Source organism: Meles meles, chromosome 8 (assembly GCF_922984935.1).
Source record: "Meles meles chromosome 8, mMelMel3.1 paternal haplotype, whole genome shotgun sequence".
NCBI lineage: Eukaryota > Metazoa > Chordata > Mammalia > Carnivora > Mustelidae > Meles > Meles meles.
The window spans coordinates 103,713,866-103,741,105 of NC_060073.1; the positions used below are offsets into that span (position 1 = coordinate 103,713,866).

Here is a 27,240-nt window from a genome sequence, read left to right on the forward strand (position 1 = left end):
CTGGGGTTTTAGATGCCCCATGTACAAAACGACCTGGCGACGGTGGGAACAGAGCAAGGAATAAACCAGAGAGACAATTCGAAAGAAAGAAAAGAACCACAGGCCCTTGTAACAAATACTGTAAATAATCCTGACTTTTTGCTTCCTTCCCCCAAGGCTAATATTTTATTTTTTTCTGTCAAAACATCTTCAAACACCTTGCTCCTCCCAACTCTTCGTTTTCTGAAACATAGCTAGGAATAAGCTGACCAATTAGTCAGTCAACCCTATAGTCGCATCTGCCACAGTACTCTGACCCAAGACACAAAGATTCCTGGTTATTTTATTTGGCCTACGTGTGCCCAGTCTAAATGGCAGTTTGGCTCTTCTCTGAAGAAACGGGATGGAAAATGGTGAGAAAGTAAGTCAATCAATCATCACTCACATTTACAGCTCCAGAACCATCCCCACACCTTCCTATTAGAGTGCAGGTACCTCACAAGAAGCAAACATTAAGTTCCATATGTATCCTGGCCAAAGGTCACTGACGGCCCAATCAAGTTAGACTTTATCTCAAAGAGGCCACTTTCCAAAAGGAGAAGGAAAAGGTCGAGAAAATCTAAGGCTTTTACTTTTCATAGTGGCAAGGCATAGGAACAGTTTTGTGTCTCTTTCCCTTCCATTTGAGCTGTTTATAAATATTTGATTGCATGAAAGCTTCCAAGGTCTCTGGGACTTATTCTTGCTGGCTGGACTAGTTTTTCAGATGGTGCATTTGCAGGCTAAATAATCAATCCGGCTGCCTCATGTTCCAGGGACTCAACTCCCTTGAATTTGCCAAGTTTCATAAACCTTTTGGAAGAGGCCATCCATCAGGACAGCAGGGATGGAGGTAAGATCTGTCAGTCTGGTGCTCGCTTCAGCAGCACACATACTAAAATTGGAACGATACAGAGATTAGCAGGGCCCCTGTGCTAGGATGATACGCAAATTTGAGAAGCATTCCATGTAAAAAAAGAAAAAAAAAAGGATCTGTCAGTCTCTCCTCAGCCAATGCTCAAAAAAGTCTCCTCTGAACCAGAAATGTCAGATCTGCTTCCACAAAAGCCCTCAAGGTTCTTGTAAACTGGCAGTGAGATGGGGACAAAAGGAAAAATGTAAATAATGCCTCATCAGACTGCAGGTCATACTCAATGAGATGACTCCTTCAAAAGAAGAAAGGCCCAAGAAGAGGAGGAGAAACAGAAACTTCCAGGAATAGACTTCAGCGAGTGACACGAAAATCATACTCTTGTTTGGAGAAACACATGAGCCCAGGGAAGGCTACAGGTCACCTGGGACTGCCCATCGAGCCACCGCTAAGCTGTGCCTCTGTGTTCCTGTGTCACCAACTCCACAGACTGTCAGGACTGAAGGGACTGGAGGAGAGAGAATCATCACCGAACTTCCTCAGTAGAGGATGAGAGAGCAGAGGTCCAGATAAGGTAAATGACTCGTTCCTGGTTAGGGGTTGAGCTAGTGAGAGCAGAGAGTAGAAAGGACTCAAGTTGGGTTCCCTACAGCTAGGAAGGGAAGACAGGGAAAACCCCGGAAACCCTGCCCCACATCCATCTTCAGGCCACAATGTCTGGGCTACAGGGTCTGCGGCCTCCAGAAAAGGTCTCAAAGTATATGAATTTCCTATTCACATGTACGTATGAAGAAGAAAATCCCTTATGCTCTTTCCTGAAGTAGATACAGCAATATATGCACTTTTAGGAAGATAAAACCACAAAGTCTCATTAAATGCAATCCAGTTTCCCATTGATTAAAAATGTAAGCATCTCATATATTTTAAGGAAATACAGACATTTCCAAACTACCAAGATGTAGCTAAACTGGAAGATAAACCCTGCTATCAGCACATTGCAAACTGAAGAGGCTTTTAGCAAGATAAAAACCACTAGTTACACGATGGTGAAATTTCTGGGACGTCTACTATGACCACACTCCACCTACCCCCTTGTAACGGCAGCACCACAGCAGCACAAATCCAATATACAGGTTTCTTAAAACCAGGTTCTTGGGGGCACCTGGGCGGCTCAGTCAGTTAAGTTTCTGACTTTGGCTCAGGTCATGATGTCGGTGTCCTGGATCGAGCCCCGCATTAGGCTCCCCACTGAATGGGGTCTCTGCTTGCCCCTCTCCCCCAACTCCTCCCCTCCACTCATGTTTGCTCTCTCTCGCAAATAAATAAATACAATCTTAAAACAAAACAAGGTTTTTACTAAATCATTGAGTTTTTTTCTTTCTTCCCATTTAAAAGAAGAACTAGGTTAAACAAGTATATTATTATAGAGACTAGCAACCAAGTTTTTAAATTTGAACATACATTCGCTCCCTCCTTCTCTCCCACACATGCGTGCTTGCACACACGCACACTTGAGCCTAGAGTTTGAACACACACAACCATTATGAAACATGAAATACCGCATTAGTAAGAGAGAGATTTACATATTTTAAATTCACTAATCATTTTTCACTTTTCCTGCTTGAAGTATGTAAATCCTAGAAAAAAAACACCACCACCACCAACTTCAGAGATGCTGATCACCCGGGGATGATCTGCCCGGGGTCACGCAGCAAGTGAGCAGAAAAGCTAGAACTGAATCCAACTGTTCAGGCGCTTTTCATCACCCCAACTGTTCTCAGAGTATGGTCTGCAAATCCTGCTGGTCCCCAAGACTTTCAGGGATACAGGGAGTCACAACTATTCTCGCTAAACTACTAATTTGGAAATGTGTGTCCACCACCCTGCGACTTTTCCAATGAGATCAGCTGTTGATATCAATACATGTGAGCTTTTGATTCTATTATAAAGAAATGTGTCCAAACCTTTGAAGGTCTGCCTACATAGTTCAGTAAGCCAGTATTTTCCAAATTACCGATACAGGATGTTACAAAATCATGCAAGGTCAAAGATGCCATTCTTCACACACTGAAAGTATAATAAAATGGACTTTAGTATAAAAAAGTATAAAACAGATTTTAGTGTCACAGACTATGAAATTTCATTGATGTGGCTTCAGATTCCACACTGCTGCTCTCTTTTAAGAAACCACCACTTGTCAAGTTTCAGTGCAGTATGAAAATACCCACGATCATCTGAAAAGGCTTTAAAATACTTATCCCTTTTTAAAATATATCTGTGTGAGGCTGGATTTTCTTCGTATAGTTGAACCAAAACAACATAGCACACCAGATTGCATGCAAAAGTAGATACAAAAATCCAGTTGTCTTCTACTATGACAATTAAGACATTTGAGGAACTATAAAACACTCTTATAATTTTATTGTGGAAAATAAAATTTTTCATAAAAACATGTAATGGGTTTATGATTATTTTTAAATGAAATTTTTTTACTGTTTTTCTCATCTCATAATAAAAAAATTTTTTTTTAAGATTTTATTTATTTGGCAGAGAGAGACACAGCGAGGGAGGGAACACAAGCAGGGGGAGTGGAAGAGGGAGAAGCAGGCTTCCCACTGAGCAGGGAGCCTGATGCGGGGCTCAATCCCAGACGCTTAACGACTGAGCCCCTGAGGTGCCCCTTCTTTTTCATTTCTGATAAGGTAAATGTCAGTAGATACAACCCACATGAACACAAGCTCCTCCAGGAGGCCCGCAATAATTTTTAAGAGTATGAAATGATCCCGAGATCAAAAGGATTGAGCACTGCTGCCCTTCTCCGTTTAAAATAAGGATAGCAGGAAAAAAAATTGATCTGTACAGATATTTCTCCAAAAAAATTATTACCAAGATGTACCCTAATTAATCTTTTTTTTAAAAAGTTTTATTTATTTATTTGACAGCTAGAGAAGGAACACAGGGGGTGGGGCAAAGGGAGAGGGAGAAGCAGGCTCTCTGCTGAGCAGGAACCCAATGTGGGGCTGGATCCCAGGACCCTGGGATCATGATCTGAGCGAACAGCAGATGCTTAACCGAGTGAGCCACCCAGGCGCCCCCTAATTACTGTTCTTGATCACAGTACGTTCAGGTGGCCCCAACCCTGTGGTCCCACGAACAAAGAAAGGGATCCCCTGGAATAAAATGCTGTAAGTGAAGACTTAAGTTATACATAGGTCGAAAAGCACCCTAATCAAGTAAGGGGGAAAGACTTTAGACTAGAAAGAGAATTCTACTTACCTTGAATGATTTCATACCGAGTTCTCGGCTGACGCTCAGCGACCAATGGTATCTCACTAACAACAGGCAGCAGAGCAAACACATCCTGATGGTTAAAATCAGGCAAGCGCTTGCTATGAGCAGATGAATTATACTTGACACGGCAGGAAAGAAATGGGAAACACCTACATCTAGTTGTTTATCTGTAATGTTTTAGGACATTCGTCATAGTAGGAAGACACCATATTCAATTGAAAAGCAACTACTCATCAGGATCAATCCTCTTATCTTTCAAGTTGGTACTGAATCTTTTTAAATTTTTTTTTTAAGATTTTATTTATTTGACAGAGAGAGAGAGATCACAAGTGGGCAGAGAGGCAGGCAGAGAGGAGGAAGCAGGCTCCCCGCTAAGCAGAGAGCCCCATGCGGGGCTCGATCCCAGGACCCTGAGATCATGACCTGAGCCGAAGGCAGAGGCTTAACCTACTGAGCCACCCAGGCGCCCCAAGTTGGTACTGAATCTTTGGTGAACCAGTCCTCTAGGTTGGAAGAGGGCAGCCCAAAGTGACAGTAACTGTCCATGCAGAGACAGTGCTCCTGTTAGAAGACGGCCATCCAGGAGCAAGTGGCGATGGAGGAAGTATTCATTCCCCCCAGCGATGCTCATCAACAGAACTGCAACTACTAACAGGTTAATTGTCGCAAAGTTTATTTGAATAGCCTTAATTTTTAAAAGGCTTAACTAAAAAAATCCTACAAAATACGAAGCATTTTTTTTGCTATGCTTATTAAAACGATCAGCCAAATATGCCTCTGAATGACTGAAAATTCAAATAGCAGCCGAAGAATAAGTCAGATGATACCTCTATGTCAAAACCAACATATCCAAGAGCCAAACTCAGCAAGCCTTCAGAGTTGAAATGAGATCCATAGAAGCATAGAAATGTTGCTACTTTAGTTAGTCCAGCACTGGGGATAAGAATGGTAATAAAGACATCAGATGTTCATTCAGGGTAGCAGAAAGTCAATGTTATTTTCGAGTGAACCATGAATCCCACTGATTTATACACTTAAAAATGGTTAAAATGACAAATTTTAGGTGTGTATGTTCTACAATTTAAAAAAATACCAAAAATCGTTGAACTGTACACTTTAAAGGAGTGAATTGTACGGCACGTGCAGTATGCCTCAATAAAGCTGCCACAGGTACAGCGACATTCCCAGCTGCTGGTGTCCTCACGGAAGCTCACGCATTAGAGGGCAGCTGGCTGTCTCCCTAGTGAAGACGCTCTCACAAGCAGGGAGACGTCGACGGTCAATGCCAGTGAGATTAATCAAGTCCTCCTTGGTGCCTAAGCTTTTCCAGGGTAACTTGTATAAGACAGATCAAGAAGAATATAAATAAAAAGTCACATTCTTGGTTCCTTTAAGCATATTTAATATTTGAACTCTCATTTTCTATTTTCCCAGACCCCAGAAAACAGAAAGTTTTTAGATGACCAATATTTTGTTCCAGAAACATACAACCTTATCAGCTAATTCATAAAAGAGCTATTTTACAAAGGTACACCTGGATAATTAGAACAATAAAGTCTTTTAGGCATTTCAAAATGTGATCAGTAAAAATACATGATTATTAATAAAGTTTTTTTTTTTAAAGATAGTTCCAGATTTTTTTAAAAGTAATGTCTGTTAAAGAGTACATGATTGTATGGCGAACAAGGAAAATAAGATGTTCTCGTAAGAAGAGGCTCATTAAAAGTAACCGGTAGTGCGGACATTACAGCTATCACTTTTGCAGGACATTTGCTTCGCCGTTGGCACCTGGAAATGGCAGACAGGGCTTCCTTCTACGAGGTACATTTTTTTTTTTTCTACAAGTTTATTATCAAAACCATCAGTACCAGTGGGGAAGGCATAAGGAATGAGGCAAAAGAAACTCTTTTCTTGAAGAAAGGACAATTTTGCAGATCACTGAAAAGGGGTGGGACAGTTGGAAGAAAACAGGATTTACACAACAAAAACACTAATGGTAGAGGGGGGCAAAAGTAGCCAGCACAAAGAGGACCAGGGGGTCTTGCCAAATTTTCTATTTTGAGGTCCTCTGTACACACTTCTCAGTGACGTCCTCTGTGACATCTAAGGAAGGAAATATTGACCCAAGCTCTAGTAGCTCAAAATAACATCATACACCACCTTCAGAGAAGACAGTTTCCAGTTTGAAATACAGAAGCTCCATGTAATACACCAAATTTACCAACATCACATAAAAAAAAAAAAAGCATGCAAGTAAAAGACAACTCACAGGAAGAATTATTTTACGTTCTAAAAAGAAGAAAAAAAAAAGGTTTTCTCCTTAATCACATTAGGTTCCCCCTTTCTCCTCCAAAAGCAAATGAAAACCTGTTTTATTTTATTTTTTTTTTCCATTTTATTGAAAACCTGTTTTAAAGAGACACATCCTTGGGGCACCTGGCTGGCTCTGTCGGTAGAGCATGTGACTCCTGATTTGGGGTTGTGGGTTCGAGCCCCACATCAGGTGTAGAGGGTTACTTAAAAATAAAATCCTAAAAAAAAAAAAAAAAAAAAAGATAAAGAGCCACATCCTTTCCAACAGTGGTTAGAAGCTGTTTTGGGGAACAGGAAGCCAAAAAAGCTAATAAAATATACCTTCTTATGGTACAATATAATAAAGAGTTACAGTTTAGCTTCTAAAAGCCAAGACAACGCAGGCAGTCCAAGTTAGCTGATTTTAAAGTATGCAAAATATATGGCTTCTAGGGCTGTAATCATGATTTTAAATTATAGCACTTTGGGGGCTTGCTGATTTGCTTTGATTAACTCTGTTCTCTGAAAAGGAAGGAGACACTCCAAATGTAATTTGCCACTTAATACCAAAGAAGCCATGAGGCCCACAGAAGAGAGCGCAGGGTCATGGCAGGCCACTTCAGTGGCTACAACCCAGCTCTCCTGCTCTGGGGAGGCTGCTTTGCTCAGCAGCCTGGGATCCAGCTTCTAGTCAAGTAACTTTGAGAGAACAGCTTTGATGCTGGCCACTGTCACTCAGAAAGAGGAGGAATATCTAATTCCATCACCCTGAAGGGCCTACACGTATCAGAGGAAAGTGGATGTGATTACAGGGGCCAAAAGAAAAGGAGGGTGTGGGAGGTGAGGCTGGGAAGGCAGAGGGAGAAGTTAAGCTGGTTAAAGAGAAAAAGAACACGGAAAATTGTGGGATCTTTTCAGACTTAAGACTTTGTTTTGGGTCTTCATTTAAAAATCCAGATATGAATTTATTTGGAAGTACTAGAGCAGGGCCAAAGTATTTTTCCAGTTAGCCCGGTTCCAAGGAGAGGTTTAATCGCAGGAAAACAAAAACAAATTGTTAAGGACAAGATCTGGCTGAGCTAGAACAGAAACCTGAAGTTTCTTAATTGAGTGCTAGAGAATCACGTGACTACCCTGGACTGTCTGAACTTAAGGTGAAAGTTCTATTTTTTATTTATCTTTCTCCTGATTAAATAAATGCCAGCTGAGGACACTGGGGTCATGTGGCTCCAAGTGTGTTACCCTTTCAGCTGGGAGTGACTATCTGTTTCCAGCAGCACGTAACCATTCCGTTTCTACCTGTTTTCTCTTAAGAGATACAGAAAGTTCAAGTCCCAAGCTTCACTTACTAGCTCCTGCTTCGGCAATTTTTACTCCCATTCTGATTCAACTTACACTTGGTCTACAACTGAAAGGGCATTCTAATTTAGAGATGAGGTCCAAGGATCCAAGTTGCGCTCCTTAAAACCTAGGTCAGGTTTGAAAAGGCAGAAAACAGGAATGCGGACACACAGGAGCTTGTTAAGTGGTAGTGGTGTTTAAGAAAGTAGTAGGGAAGCCTTATCACTTGCGAGGAGAGTGCAGGGGAAGAGTACTAACCACCTCCGGATCACCCACAGGCTTCAGAGGACACTCCCGAAAGATAAGAGCAGCAGAGGAACGCTTTGCGTATGAACAGAATTTGAAGATTTGACAAATGATTGAGTTCTAGTTGGCAAACATACTCTGAAACAATGTATACCCAATGCACAAAGAAAACCACAGAAAGCCAATATAACCGAAGGAGTTCTCAAGTCACTATTCTGAAACATTGATCTCTGTCGGGTGCTGCCCATACTACAGTTCATTCTAGAGCAGGCAGTTAGCAACCCCTTGCCCACAGTTTCCAGTGTATGCTCTGGTCTGCAATTAAGGTCATTCATGCACCAGTGTGGAGAAAGCTCCCGCAGTGAAGTCAGAAGAAGTGCTTCCGGGGCTGGTATGAGCAGCTCGGCCTTCTCCACCGCACCCCTCTCCACTCCGCTCGTGGCTCTCCTCTGAACTCAAAGAGCCCTTTGGCACCATCAGTGCAAAATTTAAATATTAGAGTCAAACCTCCAGGTACTAAAATTTTACTGGCCTTGTGTTCAGCAGTACCCGTGGCTAATGACAGCCATGGTTCAACTCAGTAGTGATTCAGTTAGCTAACCTTCCCAGACTCTTTCCCCCCACCCCAGCTCCCGTCCCGCCCTTCCTCTGCACCCCCACCCCTGCCGCCATCTGAAGCTTCTCCATTTGTTGGTTTTTCCTTCCTGCTCAGTCTGCAGGGATAATTTTACACAAGTGCCCAAGTCTAATGTATAATTACAAAAAATGCAACAATACCAAGAATAACGAATTTATAGCCAAGAAAATAAAATTTGCTTTCCTCTCCCTCCCAAATCCCTACCCTCAATAGAAAAGAAGACAACAGAAGAAAACACACCATTTTCAAGTGCCTGCTACTTAGTACACTGAGGATTTTCTGTTAATTGGGGGTGGATCCCAGCTACAGAGGACATGTGCTTGCCTCGGGTGGGAGGAAGGCCACCTGACTCTCGCCCACCTGGACAGCACACAGCTCAAGTCCTCTGACCGCAGGAGCCATGGGCATACTGCGCCTCTGAGGTGCCCCTCAAAGACGATGCCTCCCGGACAGAAGAGGACATGGAATCCAGTTTCGTGGAGGCTGGCTGCTCCTCCCTTCCCCGGCTTACTTCCTCCTCTCCACCTCTCCACCCAGCCTCCTAATACCTCACCGGAACTCTTGGCTTCAGGAGCAACTGACCCTTGGGTGTACTAAACACAAAGGGCAAAAACTCTCACTACTCAATTAAAACAAAACATGGCAAAATAAAAATTAAAATGTGCTTTCAAATACGGAATGAAGTCAAATAAATACATCTGATTTTCTCTTTTTCTTAAGTCTAAGTAAAATTTCATATCCTACACCCAAAGCTCTATACATTTGGTTTTTGTTCTGAATCAAAATGAATTTCCGATAGTGAGGAGAGCAGAGTTGAGAGTCAGGACTCCCTCCCTGACAGACTTGTGCAGCTGCCGGACTGTGAGGAACTAGTCCCGCTCTGGGCGCCCGGGGAACACGGCCGCCCCCAGGGGCTTCACAGGCAGACCCTCTGTCACACACTCTCTGTGTCCTCGGTGCAGCCGGGATGGGTGCCACAAGGCCGATGCTCAGAGTCCAACAACCATCAGTCACCTCCAGGACACGCGGCTCTAACTTTTATCTGGGAAGAATAAAGATACACAGGGATCAAATTAATTTGAAGAACAAATGAACGCCCGGAGAACACGTCTGACACCTGCGGGTCTCGGTATGTCTTTCTGGATTGGGAAGGCCTCACCGGACAACAGGGAAGCAAATGTGGACAGACTGCTGCACTGAACACAGATCCATTCACAGTCACGGGGAGACAGTGCTCCTACCGTCAGGACAGACCCCAAAGGACAGACATGAGCCTCCTTCACAGCAGCACTGGCAAATCTCTTAGGAATCTAGGATTTACCAGGCCTACCCCCACCCTGTTTTCTGCTCTTGCAAAGGTGTGGGGGGAACGGGGCGGGGGGCAGATGGCGCAGAAACTGACAACCACAGTGCCTCGGAGGGGAGAAAGGGCCTAGTCAGCAGACTACAGCCTCTGCTTGATCTACGATATTTGGAAACAAGTGGCTTTTTAAAGACAGGAAAGAAATGGAATCTCAGAAGGTTTCCACTTTAAAGAATAACAAATCATTTCATTCGATGTACTGTTCAGGCAGAATGATTCGAGAGTCGGGAATCCACAATTTTCACATACCTGAGTGCTTGTCTGTGAGGGCTGATCCAGCCAGCCTTTGGCAAAGCATGCTGTAACTTTCCTCCACCTTCTGTAAAATAAGACCCACAGGTTTGTCCTTTGAACATCGTAATTTTTCTTTATGAAAACAGGAAGGCAAACTTTCCCATATTATCACTAGGCACGTCTAGATTTCAACATTAACGTCGTGAAGAGTTTTGTTAGTGGGGGAGAAAAGTGAACCGCATTCCTTTCACCTCCCTTACGTGAGTAACTTAAAACTTTCTCCATAAAGGCGATTCCTACCCTCAGAGTCACCCTGGAAATAGTCCCACAGGTGACACGGGCTGTGTAAGAGCCAACCTGCCCACAGCAGATACTTCATCAGCCCCTGGATGACACCAGCTACAATCACATGAAGGGAAAATGTGTCACGGGAAGTTAAAAACTAAATGAAGGGACACCAGTCTTTAGCTAAAAGGCTAAGAACACCTTCAATGTTGTCCCTAAAGCCTCTAACTAAATGAAGTCATGAAAAAATGTTGGGCTCTAGCAGTTGGGTCTACTGACAACGAAGTTTATAAGATAAAGTCCTTTTCTCAGTAATCACCACGGAAGTCAGTTCTGAAACAGCGGCTGGTGCGGTGACGACCTCAATTCTGATTCACAAAACTCCAATTGTGCCCAGCTCTCGGGATCAGGGGAGCCACTGGAGCCCACTTCTGTGTGTCCGAGCGTCTGGGAAACTACCCATCACCTAACAATTCACGGATCATTAATAAATGAAAGCATTTCCTAGAAGAGACTCTGGGAACGACACAAGCCCCACCTGTCACTGGCTTGCTGTTCACATATTCTCAGGCAGGCCAGCCAATCACCCCAAATATATTAGGGTGTTTATATCGAGAACCTCACACAAACATGCCATCTATATGGTACTATGAGGTTTTCTGTTCTGTTCTGATCAGCAACCAGATGCACCGTGATCTTGGCTTTTTATCCAAGTCCATTCATGGGTAATGGTCAAAGAAAACAGTAAATCTAGAATCTAGAAACAGTAAATCTAGAATCTAGAATAAGAAATCAGTAAATCTAGAAAACAGAAATCTAGAATATGAACAAGGTCACTGGCATCAGCGTTTTGGTCGTTCTCTACCTCCTCTCTGTGAAATTTGTTTCTTTACCCAAGCTTCGAGGACGCTGAGGTCTGAGGTACCTTTAAGTGTTCAAGGTCAGCCTCGATCTTACGAATGTACTCCATGATCTGGCTCTGTGAGTCTGCACAAGAGGAGGGACTCTGGATCTCAAAACAGGAATCCTCCATGGCTCCCCAGCGCTGCTGGACCAGGAATTCCGGGCTGAACGGGGAAGCCGCCCCGTCGGAATGGGCACGCTGGGGCGAGTGCTGCTGCGGGTGGGCAGAGTCCGTGGAGGGGGTGCCTGTCGTGGGCGGCGGGGGAAGCGAGGAGGCAAGCCCCTCATCCGTGGAGCTCTCCTGCACTGCTTCGTAGCCATCAAGAATCAGATAGTTTCCTATTGACACACACAGAACAGTCTGATGAGCTCCGTGCTGCCTTCCTCACCTCAAGGAAAAGAGATGAGGTGCTACGCTGACAACCTCAAAAGCCAACAGAGGGGAGAAGAGCCATTAATGCCTCGCTTCCAGAGTTCAGTTTTAAGTATATCAGAATCTTCTCACTTCGGGCTGAAGCGAAACTTAGCAAACTTTCATGTAATTTCTAAATAATTTCAGATCAGTGAGCATCTTAAAAGCTGGAAACTACAAAGGCCCTGTGTGGTCTTGCCACCGCCTCCCCAGCCACAGAGCTCTCATGCCTCATCTCCCGCACGGGTGCCCCAGTTCTCTGCTGTACCCCCTGCTCCCAGATGCCACACGGCCTCCCCGCTCACTGCCCGCACGGCTCTGCTCCCGTGCTACTCACAGAGGCCCTCTTCCTCATCACCCTGTCTGCCCCGGTCTGACTTATGCTTCCTCTTAATTCTTCCCACCATCTGACATCTGTTGGTTTACTTATCTACCATGACTCTTTCCTCACCAGTATTCAAGCTTCACAAGGACAGTGGACTTTTCTGTGTTTTAGTCAATGCCGTATCTCCCAGGACCCAGGATGGGGTCTGGCATGGAGCAGATTCAGTAATTATTTACCGCAGGGGAAAGTAAGGGCTACACACATGCACACGCACGTGCACGCACACGCACACAGAGGGTCATGTGTGGATACCCAAACAACATCTGTCTCAGCACACAGCACAGGTAATAACCAGCACAATCCAAGTTCACGTGTGAAAGAAACTTGCCTGAGATGCGCAAATTAACATCCTCTTCCTTCTTAACTGCTCCATCACCTTCTGATGGATTATCATCACTGTGTGCTTCACGGGCATCAAAAAAGTGCTCTCCACTCTCATCAAGACTCCCTTCGGGCTCTGCAGGAGGCATCTCCGGGGTCCTAAGCATGTGGTCCATTACTAAAATGTTACTTGCCTGGCTATCTCGGAATGCCAGAACCACTGAATCCCGTGGAGTAGAAGACTCAGCTGAAGTCCGTGGACTGTAACAAGTGGCAGCATCACCACTTCCAGTTCTAAAGGGCATGTGTCCTTCGCCAGGAGGATAGGCCTTACTGTTCTCAGAGTTCTGGGCTCCACCGTCTGTCTGCACCCCTGAAGACGCTGTCCTGTATCTTGGGAAATGTGGCCAGTCTTCCTGGGTGCTCTTCTCAGTCAAACCCAGCTGTTGCACGAGCAGCTGCTTCAGCAAGCCCACTGGAGATTTAGGGAGGGAGGAGAAAAAACCACACATTCACAATGATAACCGCAGACTGCCGGAATTAAATTAGTTTGTGGAGTCACCCATTATTTCTAAGGGTAAGTACCTTTTTAGTAACATAGAGTCAAAATGTTAATTTCATGCAATCATTTGTTTTGTTTTGTTTTGTACTGAAAAATGAAATAAGGCACCATTTAGAGAAAGTTTAACATTAAACAAGACTTGGAAAGATGTAAGCCTTCTGAACCAGGAGGCACTGCTAAATCCCCAGTTCCATGCCTGCCTCTCCTTTCTCTTCACATTACTTGAGTAATACCCCAAAGGTATTTCTTAAAACAATGTTAAAAAGCTGTGTTATGCTAGAAAAGAAGCCCTCAAAGTTTTGCTTTTTCAGAAGCAGACACTGTATACACAGGCGTTATTTTTTCCAATTTTATTAGAAACACAGAACATTTATTTTGTCATTTATAATATCCCAAGGAATCTCCTTAAATGGTGAAGAAAATGACACTGTCCTGTAATGAGATTTACTTTCAATGATTTGGTAGCATGTATACTTTCAATGGATAAGAAAATTAAAAAAAATTTTTTAAAAATGACCTTAACTGGAGGCTCAGCTTGCCTAGGCTGTTGAAAAGAGAAGCAACTCAGTTTTCAATGGGCAGGTGTATGCTGTGAGGCCACACATACAAGGACAGAGTCCCTGCGACAGTGTCAGTCAAACCACCAGAAAGCATTCTGACTATTCATTCAGGAGAATCGACAATAAAGTAGATCTTCGAGAATGTGAAATTCCCAACTTTTAACTCTGCCTTAATTTCTTTCTCCTGTTTCTTTTGACAAGGTCTCCACTAGCGTTTGGCCCTTGGTCCTTCTAATGCTGTGCATTCCCTCGGCTCTCACACTCAAATCCAGCTCTCCCCTACCCTCTCACCAAAGCTCCAGTCTTAAAACTCCAATCTCCTGCTCGTTACTTCCTCTAAAATAGCCTGCCAGTTTTAAAATTGAGCCCATAATCTCTGGCAAGTAGAAGAAGGGGGAAAAAAGAAAAGTGTGGCAGTGGGCAGTAGTAGTCCTCTCTGACTTTGATTTCTGACAAGAACATGGAAATCAACTAAATATTCCCTTTTCGATTATTTTAAGTATTTGTTGCCTCCTCACTTGATTTTTTTCCTCTAATACCGTTCTAGCCCAAACCCTTTCTGCCTCAAGCCCAGCCCACCACAGTGCCTTCACACTAGCCTCCCCCTCCTGTCTCCTCCCACCCCAACCTTTCCACCCTCTCAGCCTGAGCCATCTGTTCTCACTAGTCATACCCTAGCTCCCTAGCTTCAAAACTTCAAATGGTTCTCGGCAGCTAGAGCAACCCTTCTCAGCCTTTCCCCTCCTCCGGGACACCTGCGAGATGGGACAGGCTCCCATTTGTAAGTGATTCTCAGCCAGGCTAGAGTGGGGGGCTAGCTAACAAGAGTGGCAAGGGCCACCCACCTTGTGGGTGTGCACTGTGTGTGTGAGAGAGAGTGGTAGAGACAGAGAGAGGGAACGGGCTAGGGTGGAGAGTACCGCAATCTCTAAAGAAAACTAGAAAAATACCTGTAGTTTGAAAAAACCCTCAAAATATGTGCTGTACCATCTTTTTTTTTTTTTTTTTTTCCAGAGACAGCGAGCACGTGTGTGTGTGTGTGTGTAAGAGGGAGAGAGGGGCAGAAAGAGAGGAGAGAGGGAAGGGGGGTGGTGAGAGGGAGAATGATCTGAAGCAGGCTCCATGCCCAGTGCACAGCCCAATGCAGGACTCAACCTCCCGACCCTGAGATGACGGCCTGAGCTGAACTGAGAGTGGGACTCTCGACCAACTGCACCACCCAGCTACCCCCTGTGCTGTGCCATTCTTAAAACCCAGAGGACTCAATGTGGCGTTTCAGGTTCACAGTGGCTGGCCTCAGCATCCCGGCTCCGACCTTGCCAGGCTTCTCTCCCACACCCTGCACTAGGGCAGTGTGCTCGCCACTCTCAGAGCACCCTCGCGGCCTCCTGCCTCTGTGCTTCTGGTCTTACCATGATTCTTACCTGTACCTTCTCTACATACCTGAGTCTTACCCATTCTACAAGGCAATAATCACCTCTCCCTTGTCTCCTGATGCTTCCCTCTCTTGTCACCAAAACCAGATCAATTCTGACATACCTGTACTGGTTAAAGAGTGGGAGGTTTTCTATCTTCTTCCCAACTAGATGGTAAAATTCTTTAAGGGAAAAGTCAGAGTTCCCACTTCTTTGGATTCTCCCTACATGGCTGCACAGTCCATGACACAACCCGGGTCCTGCACAAGTACCTGTGTTAACTCAGGAATAAAACTTACAATTCCTTAGTGCATCCAGTGCCCACCGTTCTTCTGAGGCAGCCAAGTGTGGGTCTGGGCCTGGGATTTGGTAACTTGTTCCAGCTTCCTGCAGAGTCCCGTCTGCATGCTGCTCCTTAGCAAACTGTCTCTCAGCCACAAAGAGATCGTCTACCTCAGATTTCCCAGAGGTACCCAGTGAATGAGACTGAGGTTTTGATGATATTAAGGGAGACTCTAATCCCAAATCTCTGTCTGTCCAATGGAACAGAAAAAGCAGAACAGATCTTAAACAAAACGGTTAATTTTTAACATGAAGCATTCAGGCAGTACTTGGAACAGAATAACCACATGAGGACAGAGACCATTGGCTGTTAGGGAAGACACACTCAGAGTGGCGTTACCAGGGTGCACGCAAGGCTTGTAAGCGAAGTTTGTGAAAGTAAACAGCCGACGCGAGAATCTGCATAAACCGAAAGACTTCAAGTTTCTTTGCATTTTCCCAAGTGAAACACAGACTCCATTCTTCCAGGTTAAGCTAACACATCAGTTTACCTGGACTCTGCAGACCAGGGACCGAAATGCTGTGATGTTCCACTTTTAATTTGGGAGCTGTTTCTTCATCGTTGTCGCCTCTGTGGAAGAAAGAAAACAATTCTTTCAGCTTTGTGAGGTGTCCAAACATCACCACAGTGAAATGTAGGGATCATCCCTTCCTTTCCTGACCAAAACACAGTCAGTCGTACTACGAGGCGGAGGCACACTCACTCGCAAGGCGGTGACTGTGGCAACGGGATGGGCTTTGCGGACTGTTCCTTCACTGAGGCAGCCATCCGACAGATCAGGTCTTGCCAGCTGCAGGGAGTTTGAAAGGATCCAAAATCCAAAAAGGAGAGGGGAAAAAAAATGCCCTTTAAATATACTCAGAAAGAAATAATAACAAAAACAAACCAACCAGCAACCAAATCAAGCCAATCCAACGAAAAACCCTCCTTCCGCCAGAGAGTGTCTTTATTTTGGCTCTTAAGTAGAGATTATAAAAAACACTGCACCTTAAAGAAAAACCCAACAAACAACATTACGGATACACTGAACATCAAAAAATTTCACTTCACCCTTCTGAGAATTTTTCCTTAGAAAGATACTTGCAATAGTATAGAATCAAAATAAGGAACATCAAACTAAAAAGGAACACGTTTTTAGAGAAACATCTTGAAAAGAATATACGGGAAGTCCTTGTTTCAATATAGTTTTTGGTTTCCAAAGTACTATTACAAAAACCAAGTTAAGTTTATAGAATAACATATTGCGAATAATAAAAACGATTAGAGCAAGGTAGCTCCATCTAATACATACACAGTCTTTTCGGAAACCGTCTGTGCCACCAGCTCATAAATTTGGGCTCCATTGTCTGACATGGAGATGACAAATAAAGCTTTGTTATCTGGAAGAAACAAGAGAGAAATTACTCTAACACATGAATATGACCTAGAGGCCATGAAGGATGCTTCTAGAGTCCTGGTTTATTCCACACTTTAATCTGGGTAAAGGCTAATCAGCTCACTTTGTAAAAATTCATTAAGCTATACACTTAAAATCGGTGCAACTTACTGTATGTTATGTTGTACATATTATACTTCAATAAAACCAAGATCATAAAAACTAGCATGGATTCCACAGAAACTTCATAGAAACAAGGAGATGGTTGTATATCTGAATTAAGGAGCACTATGAGGTTTTCGCATTTATTTTGAATTGCCCTTTAGCTAAACAGTTACTTAATAATATTCAATAAATACTGGAGAAAAGAGGCCATCAGTTTATCTTGCTGTTACAGAACTAACAAGTTTTAAAAGGACTCCACTGTTACTGTGATTAATATATAATTTGCTAACTTAAGTGGATTTCTGAAATCCCAAACTACACCCACCTCTCCATTTTTGCTTGTTTGCTCTTTTATCACAAATCAGAAAACATACAACTCTAAGGAAAGCCTTTTCATTGAGATTACCTCTCAGTTCACCATCTTCCTTGGTACCTGTCCATGATCTGACTAAGGAATAAAGATAAAAGGAGCATGTAGGAAATTTTCCAATGCAGAAAAGTGCTCAGAGAAGCCAGGCTTCCCAAATAATTTGGGGGTATAAAAAACTCTTGTGGAGGGGTATAAACTCTTAATTTACTTTCTAAGCAGTAAATCATTTCATTCCATTTGTCCACCAGTCGGGCTATTTGACCAATACTGACTATCTCGTGCAACTTCACGATGAACCCGAGGTCACTGTCACTCCTCGGACATACTTGCCTGTTGCCACTTGTCGGACCAGCACGGTATTCAACTTAATGACAGGGCTGAATGTGTGCTTGCTGTCAGCGGTAGACGCCAGAATCTTGCTATGACATCTTAACACCAGTCTGTCATCTTGTTTCTGTAACAATACAAGAATGTCTTCCAGCAGCAATGTGTACAGATCTGGAAGTCAAAGTGGGGAGAAGGTGATTAGCAGAGACACTGAGATGTGTTTTATAAACTTTATAACAATTTGACAGAGAAGATTTATTCCTATTATATCTAACACATTTTAAAGATTGACTTGCTATTGTCTTTCTTAGTTTCATTTTTTAATAATTCATTTTTATATTGTATCACACCGAAGTGTCAGTCTGTGACTGACAAGAAATTAAAAACAAAAAAACCAAAAAACCCCCCAAACCATGATTCCTCATCAGAGATAGTTTGAAATGGAGTGGTTTAAAGAAAGCTTACTAGAAAGCTCATTAGAATATAAGAATGCTGGAGACAGGACCGAATCATGACAAACTTTTCTGCTTCAGCCCTCAGTGAATATTTAATGCACTTCACCTAGAATAAAATAACGTAAGCAGATCTTCTGCAAAAAGAACAGGGCAGCGCTGCTCACTCCTGTCACTGAAACCCATCAACTGCTGTCTCTTCTCTTTGACCTGAAGGAACTTTACTTCCTCCACTCTCCCCAAAACTGACGGACACTACACCTACCAATAGTTTTATCTCGATTCACCTTCCAGACCAACGGCCCTTCATGAATCATCTTCCTTTTTGTTAGATCCAAATTCTGCCAAAATAAAGAGAATTACACACGAATTATTTCCAAGCACCAAGTGACAGGATGTTCCAGAGAGTCTCTTTTCAAGAAATTCTTCATATGAAAGAAGCTATTTACCTTCACTATCATTACTGGTATCTGCCAACTACTGAATATGGAATGAATATGGAATAAAGATCAAGTTACAGTAAGCTGCATATAATTTCCTAAGTTAGAGGTATCTTGTAGAAAAACATTCAAGAGTGCTGCCTTCTAAATCTCACACTAAATACATGATAATTGCTTATGAAAATGAAGCTGCAAACACTCGGCCGCTGGATTCACAGCCTGTCCCCTAATTTTCCAATGAACAACTAGATGAGGATGGTGCATAGCTTATCTATCTGTAAGAGGCCTATGAGTGCCAAGCTCTAGTTCCAAACAAAGTTCTAAGGAATAGCACCCATGAAAAAGTCCAGGCAGTACTTAACCTTGCTCTATATATTATAAATTTATTTTTTTTTAAAGATGTATTTCTTCTTTGAGGGGGGAGGGGCAGTGGGTGAGGGAGAGATCCTAAGTAGACTCCCTGCTAAGCACGGAGCCCCATGTGGGACTTGATCTCAGAACCCTGAGATTACGACCTAAGCCGAAACCAAGACTTGGACACTTAACCGACTGAGCCACCCAGGCGCCCCTAAGAACTAATAATTTAGTCAGAGAATCATCTCATAGTGTAGATAGCTCTAGAAAAATCTCATTCTCTGGAAGTGAAGGGGTTGAGCATATTAAGCATGCTTTTTGGTAAGATGCTATATATGATATAAAAGTCTAGTTTAGGGGAGCTTGGGTGGCACCATGGGGTAAGCCTCTGCCTTTGGCTCAGGTCATGATCTCGGGGTCCTAGGATCGAGGCCCACATCAGGCTCTCAGCTCAGCAGAGATCAGTGATCTCTGTCTGTCAAAATAAATAAATAAAATCTTAAAAAAAAAAATAAAGTCTAGTTTACTAGCCACCAAATAAATCTACCAAAACAACCACCTACTGAAACAGTACAAAAAAGACTGAAAATACTAAGTAGTTCCTTAATACAAAAGCCCCACATGACAGAAAGAGCAATTACAAAATACTTCACTATCATTCCTGTAATGGTTTCAACATTTCTGCTTTTGAAGAGCTTCGTGAAAAATTTATTATCTTGTTTTACTCAATAATCTGCAAGGTTCCCAGAGTAAACACCCCTACTCTCATTCAAACTATAAGAATACAATAAAATTAAACAACTAACGTTCCTTAAGTCCCCTGCAAGTTCCTGTTACAAAAAGTTAGTTTTACACAAAATAGTCCTCTAATGAAAGACTAAAGTCATCTTCACACAGACCAGGCGTTGAGAAGGAAGAACAGAATCAGAACGACAATCTATGATAAAAGAACTTCTTTAGCTGATGGATGCCCCTCTGAGATGTTAGTAATCTGCCAGGTCTTTAGTAAATTGCATTTTTTTTTTTTAAATTATGATTAGACCATCTCTCACCCTGAGCTCTTCCACGTTTGGGTACTCTGACAACTTCAGATTGGAGGTATCCAGACGACGCTGATAGTCTTCTAAACGCTGAAAATTAAGACAAGGTGGAGCCAAGGTTACTGCTTTGGATATCAATGGTTTCTATATACCTGACCCCAATCAGTGTTTTAACCTGCTTTTTACAGAGCTCTCTGCAACACTAGACATAACTGACAACTCTTTCTTTCTCTGAGAAAGAGCAAGCGAGCACAAGGCAGGTGGAGACAGAGGGAGATGGAGAGAGAAACTCAAGCAGACTCTGCCTTGAGCACGGAGCCTGACAAGGAGCTCAATCCTGGGACCCTGAGATCATGACCGGAGCTGAAACCAAGAGTTGACACTCAACCAGCTGCACCACCCAGACGCCCTACAGCTCGCTCTTAATCAAACCACCCCCTTTCCCTGGCTTTGGAGACATCACAGCCTCTTAGTTTTTCTCTTCCCTTTTTGGATGTTCTTACTCAATCTGCTTTTCAAACTCACTGACTTCTAACTTAGCTTATGGTTATGTTTTGAATATATAAGTATGGACATGGTACAAAATTTGAAAAGTAATACAAGGTGTACAGTGAAAATGAAGTTTCCCTCCAGTCCTGTCCTCTTGCCTCTCTACCCCCAATTTTCTCTAAAAAAAACAATCCCTAATACTCATTTCTTACGTAGTCTATGAGAAAAATTCTAAGCAAACGGAATACATGTATATATATAAGTATACTTGTCTCTGTACGTGTTGTGTGTATATATATCCTTTTAAAAAAGATAGGATAGCATAATATATTAATACATGTACTACTCATACGGTAAGACAATCCCATACACATTTGTGTATGTGTGTATCTCTCGATAAATCTTGGCGACTGCTCTACATTAACACACATAGAGAGAACTCACTCTTTAAGTGGCGTATGGCATTCAGCCCTATGAATGAACTACGGTCTATCTAACTACACTTTACTGATGGACATGTAAGTTACTTCCAATCTTCTCCCCTAACAAATAAATACTGGGATAGCATGGTCTTAAAACATATATTTTTATAGATATGTGCAGATACACCTGTAAGATAAATTTCTAAAGAAACAATGATTAGATCTAAGTGTATGTGTATTTTCCCCAAGATTATTAAAAATGTCCAAGTATACAGAAAAGTCTGAAAGTGTATAATGAGCACCCATAAACCCACCACTTCCATTCTGGGTCATATTTGATATATTTGTTCTTGTCATAGGTCTGTTCATTCCTCTGGCTATCCACCAATCCACCACACATTTTGGAAGAACACTTTACCTTTAAACATTTTAGTGGGCATATCATTAACAAGAGTTCAATATTTATTAACAGTTGTTTTTAAAACAAAGTTTACATACAGTGAACTGTATGTATTTTAAGTGAACCTTTCCGAAACAAGTTATCATATATGCGTGCACCTGTGCAATCAAACTCCTAGCAAGACACGAAGTATTGCCATCACCACAGAACGTTCCCTCATGCTTCTTCCTAGTCACTATCTGTTCCCACATGCCCAGTGACAACCACTTTTCTGACCTTTTTTTCCACCACTGATTACTCTGTTCTAGAAGTTCACAGAGATAAAATTATGTATCTATATGCACACACACTCTTGTCTGCTTTCACTCAGCACGTTTGTGAGATGCAATTGTGTTGTGTGTATCAGTAGTTCATTCCCTTTTACTGCTGGAATTTATTATCCTGGTTTATGACTATACCTCAGTTGGTTTATGCTAGAAACATACAAGTCTGTGGACACAGATCTCCCTTTCTCCAGGGTAGATTACCAGGAACAAACTCACTGGGTCAAAGGGCAGCTGTATGAATATGTGCATTTTTAATTTAGCTACATACTGCCAAAATGCCCTCTGGGGTTTTATCATTTTACACTCCAAACCACACATCTGAAAGTTCCTGATTTCCCACAGCCTCATCAACACAGCTGTCATCACTTGGTTCCTAAGAAATTATATCCAGGTCCAGGGACCCCATTATTTGTATATATGCTCACAATCTTATGTTTTTCTCTTCGGCACAGTCCTCTTATAGGTGGATCCGTAGAGCCAAATGCATACTAACATTTTCACCTCCTAACCAAAACCTAACTCTGCATCTGCCCCACAAATCTGGGGCTTCTTCCCTCAGCTCGTCCACCGAAACGTGTAAGCCAGAGAGCTGGGACTTATTCCTACCATCACACTTCTCTTCAAATCCTTCTCTAAAGCGGTCACCACATGCTATCAGTTACCTTCTAAAGGCTTCCCCAATTCTTGTGTCTCTTGAACCACCACCATCTGCCCTGACCTGCTGCAACAGACTAGACTGAGCTCTTTCACCACCTTTCTGTCCCCTTCAACCTATTCTCCATAGACTGGAGTGAGTGGTACTTACATGGCAAAAAAAATATGAACACGCCACTCTGCTTAAATGTCTATAATGAATTCCTACTGCTTTCAACATCAAAATCTTTAACAGTGTCCACAGTAGGACCCTGTATGACTTGACCCTGACCTACTGTACCTCATTTCACACCACTCTGAGTTTGCTTTTTAGGCATGATCCACACTAACCTAATCTTTCAGCTCCTCAAAAAGGCCATGCTTCCTTTTCACCGCAGGACTTTTGTATATGCTGTTCCCTCTACTTATAAGGTTGTTCCCTGCCACATTCTTTTGATTTCCATTCATTTTTCAGAACTTGGCTTAAATGTCAATTCCTGAAGAAAGCTTTCTCCAATGGCCACCACCTGACATCCTCAAACCAGGCTTGCCCCATAACCCCCACACTGGTACATATATTCCTGGCATCCCCTAATTCTCCTTCATAGCAGTTATCACAACTCACATAAAATACTTGCACTAAAATCTGCTCAATACTTTCTATCCTGCTAGAAAATAAGCTCAGTGTTGGCACTTATTTTATTTATTTACTTAAGCACCCTATATCCTGCACTCAGCATTCACTCAGCATACAGATGCTCTAGAAATATTTGTTGAATGGGTAGATGAATGAGAGAGCAAACAAGCAGCTGGAGATGCTCAAAAAAGTCAAATACAAATCTGATGTTCTACCACAAATTTGTCTGGACCCACCTACTACATGAATAGCTACCAAATGCCCCACCTGTCAATCATGTAATGGTAATTCAATGATTATTCCATGGATTCCAGCGACTTACTTAATACTAAACTTACTACTAACTTAGTACTCTATGTTAATACTAACTTAATACTCTCATTATGTTACTCTGCATCTTCTTGCTTTCCCCTTCTTACCTGTTTGTTTTCTGCCTCCTTGACAGCCTGATTTACATAATTTAAGATCTGACGACAGTGATCTGCAGCTCTCTTCACCTTCTCCCTTTCCATTGGCAATTCTAAGCATGGCGGCGGGGCGGGGCAGGGGTGGGGGCAGAATCCAGAATGTAAAACAAAGGAAATCAGAAAGGAACATAAATATAAATATATATGTAAGTGAGATATCATTTTATGTCAACAGTTAGAAGAATATACTATGACCTTGAATATTTTTATACCGGGCTAAAATCTATGGCAGAATCCCAATTCAGATAATCTTTGGACAGATGAGACATCTTATGACAGTACATTAACACACAAATACTCATCTTTAAGATGTATAGAATGTATAAGATGTATAGAATCCCACGTTCAAGAAGCTAGGCTCTAAGTCAAGTACCAGACCCCCAGGGAGTGGGTCTCATTCACATTATAACCTACATGAATGGGGCCCCTTCTCCCCCTAGAATTTCTCCTGATGCACAGCCTATGTGATTATGTCCAGTGGACCTGTTAAGCAGTAATTTTTTAATGATAACACAATTCAAAAGAACTCCAGAATAAGTTCTTTGGATTTGAGATTACATTACTTTATTTATTTGAGAGAGAGAGAGAGAGCACGCCAGCATGAGGGGCAGAAGGACAGGGAGAAGCAGACTCCCCTCTGAGCAAGGAGCCCAGTGCAGGGCTTGATCCCAGGACCGTGGGATCATGACCTGAGCTGAAGGCAGACGCTTAACCAAGTGAGCCACCCACGCGCCCTTTGAGATTACATTTAAGGAAAGAAAATAGATTACAGCATTTGTATCATTAGAAGATGAATTCACCAGAATGTGTTGAGATTACACGGAGGCCTACAATGTAAAGAATGCCGACACTAGAATATTTAAAACTACAATCCTCTGAACAGCAGCCTACCTCTATTCAACAGGTATATTAAAGTATAAAAATTAATGTGTATGAGTATTTTCAAATTCTCAGGTGTAAGAAACAGGAATTTGATTCCATAAAATTATGAATGAGAACTGAGTATGAGACCCTGAAGCTCAGCTGAGAAACTCGAATTCATTTCCTGGTTCAAAACAGGAGAGCGGGGGGGGGGGGGGGGACACACGCTGGTCGGGCTTAGTGAAGTACATATACAGACACAGAGCAGCCCTGCAGCCAGAATAAGACTTCTTCAAAGCAAACACGACATATGCTATAGAAAGAACCGTACACAAAGTGCACTTAGTCTGGAAAGTGCCAGAGAGCCAACACTGTGCCCTTGAGGGGCTAAATTGCTCTCCGCCACGTAATTCTCCTCCTCTCACTACTTAATTCTCCTCATTATAGGGAAAAAGCAGTCAGAGACAATTTATCAACCAATGAGCACGACTATGTTCCAATCAAACTTTTTTACAAAAATAGGTGATAAGCTAGATTTGGCCCACAATTCGTAGTTTGTCAAACACTGTATTTAACACGCTTCTAATGGAGCACATTAAATCAAACAGCCTCATGAAGACTGGATTGGATCTTGTTAGAAAATGCTGCCAGACTCTGGAAATTGAACCCTTCAGCACCGAGATGCGGCGAGAGATTATTTAGCAGGACATGGGGTTTTCTGTTTTGTTCCCAAGCTTTTTAATTTCAGTGAGAATACGGTACCTGTGTATTTGGCAATATTATCCAACAGAAGAGGGTACTTGGTAAGCCTCTGCATTTGGGTAGGAATGATATCCTTCAGCTGCAGACGACGACACAGAGGATTACTCTCAGCATCCTAAAATTAAAATAAAGTAAGTGAATTTGTAATTCTTATTAGGACTGTAGTTGCCCATCATGTGCCATCATTCCTCATGGATGGGTCTATAACCGTTCTGGTTATTAAATCAAGACTTAAAACAATAAGGTATACCATGGCCACCCTGTACTTCTGCTTTCTCCTTTACTCACATAATGGGGGTGGGGAGCCTTAATCACTAAGCCAGTGGCTTCTTTCTTATCTGTCTAAGCAAAAATTGAGAACATCCATAATCAATGCTAAGACTTGCTTGCTTAACACAGTTTTATCTTCACATATTCATTTTCCTATGATTGGCATTCCTACCAAAAGTTAGTCGGCTGATTTGTTATTTGCCATTCCAAGTAGGGACAACGGATCATCAGGCTGCATGCACCCAAGCTCATCTCTAACAGGGGGTCTGCAAACTTTAGTAAAGTATCAGGCAATAAATACTTGAGGCTTTGCATGCCATACAATCTTTGTCACAACTACTCAGCTCTGCTGTTTTAGCACGAAAACAGCCACAGACAGTAGGTAAATGAATGAATGTGGCCATGTGTAGTGAAGAGTTCTGAGATGGCCTTCTCGATGCCCACTCTCCAGTGGACGCGCCCTGTATAACCACCTCCCCCGGAATGTGGACAGAACCTTTGAACATGATAGGTTATCACTCATCTATTAGGTTACTATCAGTTAACTTTGTGTTGATCAGAAAGGAAAATGTTTCCTAGGTGAGTCTAACTTAATGAGAGGAGCCCTCACAAGAAAGCTGCCAGAAAGACACAATCCTTCTGGCTTGTGAGAAAGGAAACGACTATCTTGTAAACTGCCTGCAGGGTCACGTGAGAGAGATATGGGCATTCTCTAGGAGCCAAGAGCAGTTTCCAGCCAACGACTAGAAGACAGCAATCTTGTTTATACATTTATAAGGACATGAATTCTGTGAACTACCAGGGAGCTTAGAAGAGGACCCTAAGTCTCAGAGGGGAACTGCAGCTCCAGCTGACCCCTTCCTTTCAGCCCAGTGCAGGCATGAAGGGAGGACCCAGTCAAACAGTATCTATACCTCTAAACCACAAGAACTGTGATATAATACGTTTGCATTAAGTTGCTACATTTGTGGTAATTTGTCCTACCCCAGTAAAAATTTACTACACTGTGTTCCAATAAAACCCCACAAAAACAGGCAAGAGGCTGGATAGGAACTGTGGGCCACAGTTTACTGACCCTCGATAGACACCAATACGTACACCTCAATAAGCATGACTACTGGCACAGTCTTCTCCGTGTTCTGACCACATTATTGTAACAGCGTACATGGGACATTTCCTGACAGTATCTCCACGGCAAGGTGGACTTCTCTGTCAAGTATTTTAACCCTGACCTATACTCTTTATTATTTACCATTGCAAAATCACCCTTATACTCTCCAGGAATTTTAAGAGCTAACGTATGGTTTTATGGGTTAACATAATCCTTGAAAGAATCTTAGTCTTAGAATTCCCCCAGTTTATTCTCTATCCGATAAAAAAAATTGCATTTTTTTTTTTCTTTCATGACTCACTCAACTCACTTGCACAAAGGTCTGGAATCGAGAATCCTTTTTCTGACGAGACTTGATCATTTCCAGGGCGAAAGGTTGGTTACTGCAAAAGGTAGCAGCAGCGTACTTCAACTTGTCCTCGCCTGGTCCACTGAACTGTGCCAAGAATGCAAAGAACACAACAAAGAATGGCTGTTTGAGCTTATCTAAGGCCAGGCAAAGTGAGAGACAACCACGATCCTTTCAATATTCCACTAAGTGCTCTCAAGTGACAAGAACCGGAGACCTATATATCTCTGTGAACTATCAATGTTTCTCCATTAAGAATGTCAGATGCTGCCACAATCAGACCTTTTCTGATCACATTCCAGTGTTTTCCTGCTCACAGCCTCCCACAACTAATTACCTTTCCACTCTAGACCTCTTCTAAATTAAACAAAAGAAAAGTTAACACTGGGCGAATAGGAGACACAAAAGGCTTAAGGACTGAGATTAATATTTGATTTTCTTAGAATCTGACAGCTTCACGAAAGTTAGTAACTGCTCCAGGAAGAAAATCGGTGAAATTCTAATTGATGCT

The 27,240-nt window shown here is 42.6% G+C and overlaps 1 protein-coding gene and 1 non-coding gene across 5 annotated transcripts in view; one reads left to right on the plus strand and one right to left on the minus strand.

Annotated features, from left to right (window-relative positions):
• Window positions 1-889: 889 nt before the first annotated feature.
• LOC123950133 lies at window positions 890-993 on the plus strand. Its single transcript, XR_006820137.1, has one exon. It is a non-coding gene; the product is annotated as a U6 spliceosomal RNA (small nuclear RNA).
• A 5,557-nt stretch (window positions 994-6,550) lies between these two features.
• Window positions 6,551-27,240, minus strand: part of ARHGEF12 (Rho guanine nucleotide exchange factor 12) — a 139,428-nt gene continuing 118,738 nt past the window's right edge. For all 4 annotated transcript variants that reach the window (XM_046014699.1, XM_046014698.1, XM_046014695.1 and 1 more), the window contains 14 exons: window positions 26,691-26,816; window positions 25,000-25,114; window positions 23,329-23,429; window positions 20,015-20,092; window positions 18,434-18,509; window positions 17,720-17,887; window positions 16,771-16,858; window positions 16,183-16,269; window positions 15,970-16,049; window positions 15,436-15,669; window positions 12,607-13,074; window positions 11,504-11,820; window positions 10,309-10,378; window positions 6,551-9,738 (listed from right to left, as the gene is read on the minus strand). In XM_046014699.1, the coding sequence (XP_045870655.1) occupies window positions 9,728-9,738; window positions 10,309-10,378; window positions 11,504-11,820; window positions 12,607-13,074; window positions 15,436-15,669; window positions 15,970-16,049; window positions 16,183-16,269; window positions 16,771-16,858; window positions 17,720-17,887; window positions 18,434-18,509; window positions 20,015-20,092; window positions 23,329-23,429; window positions 25,000-25,114; window positions 26,691-26,816 (2,019 nt within the window). In that variant the 3' untranslated portion in view covers window positions 6,551-9,727. The remainder of the gene's footprint in view (window positions 9,739-10,308; window positions 10,379-11,503; window positions 11,821-12,606; window positions 13,075-15,435; window positions 15,670-15,969; window positions 16,050-16,182; window positions 16,270-16,770; window positions 16,859-17,719; window positions 17,888-18,433; window positions 18,510-20,014; window positions 20,093-23,328; window positions 23,430-24,999; window positions 25,115-26,690; window positions 26,817-27,240) is intronic.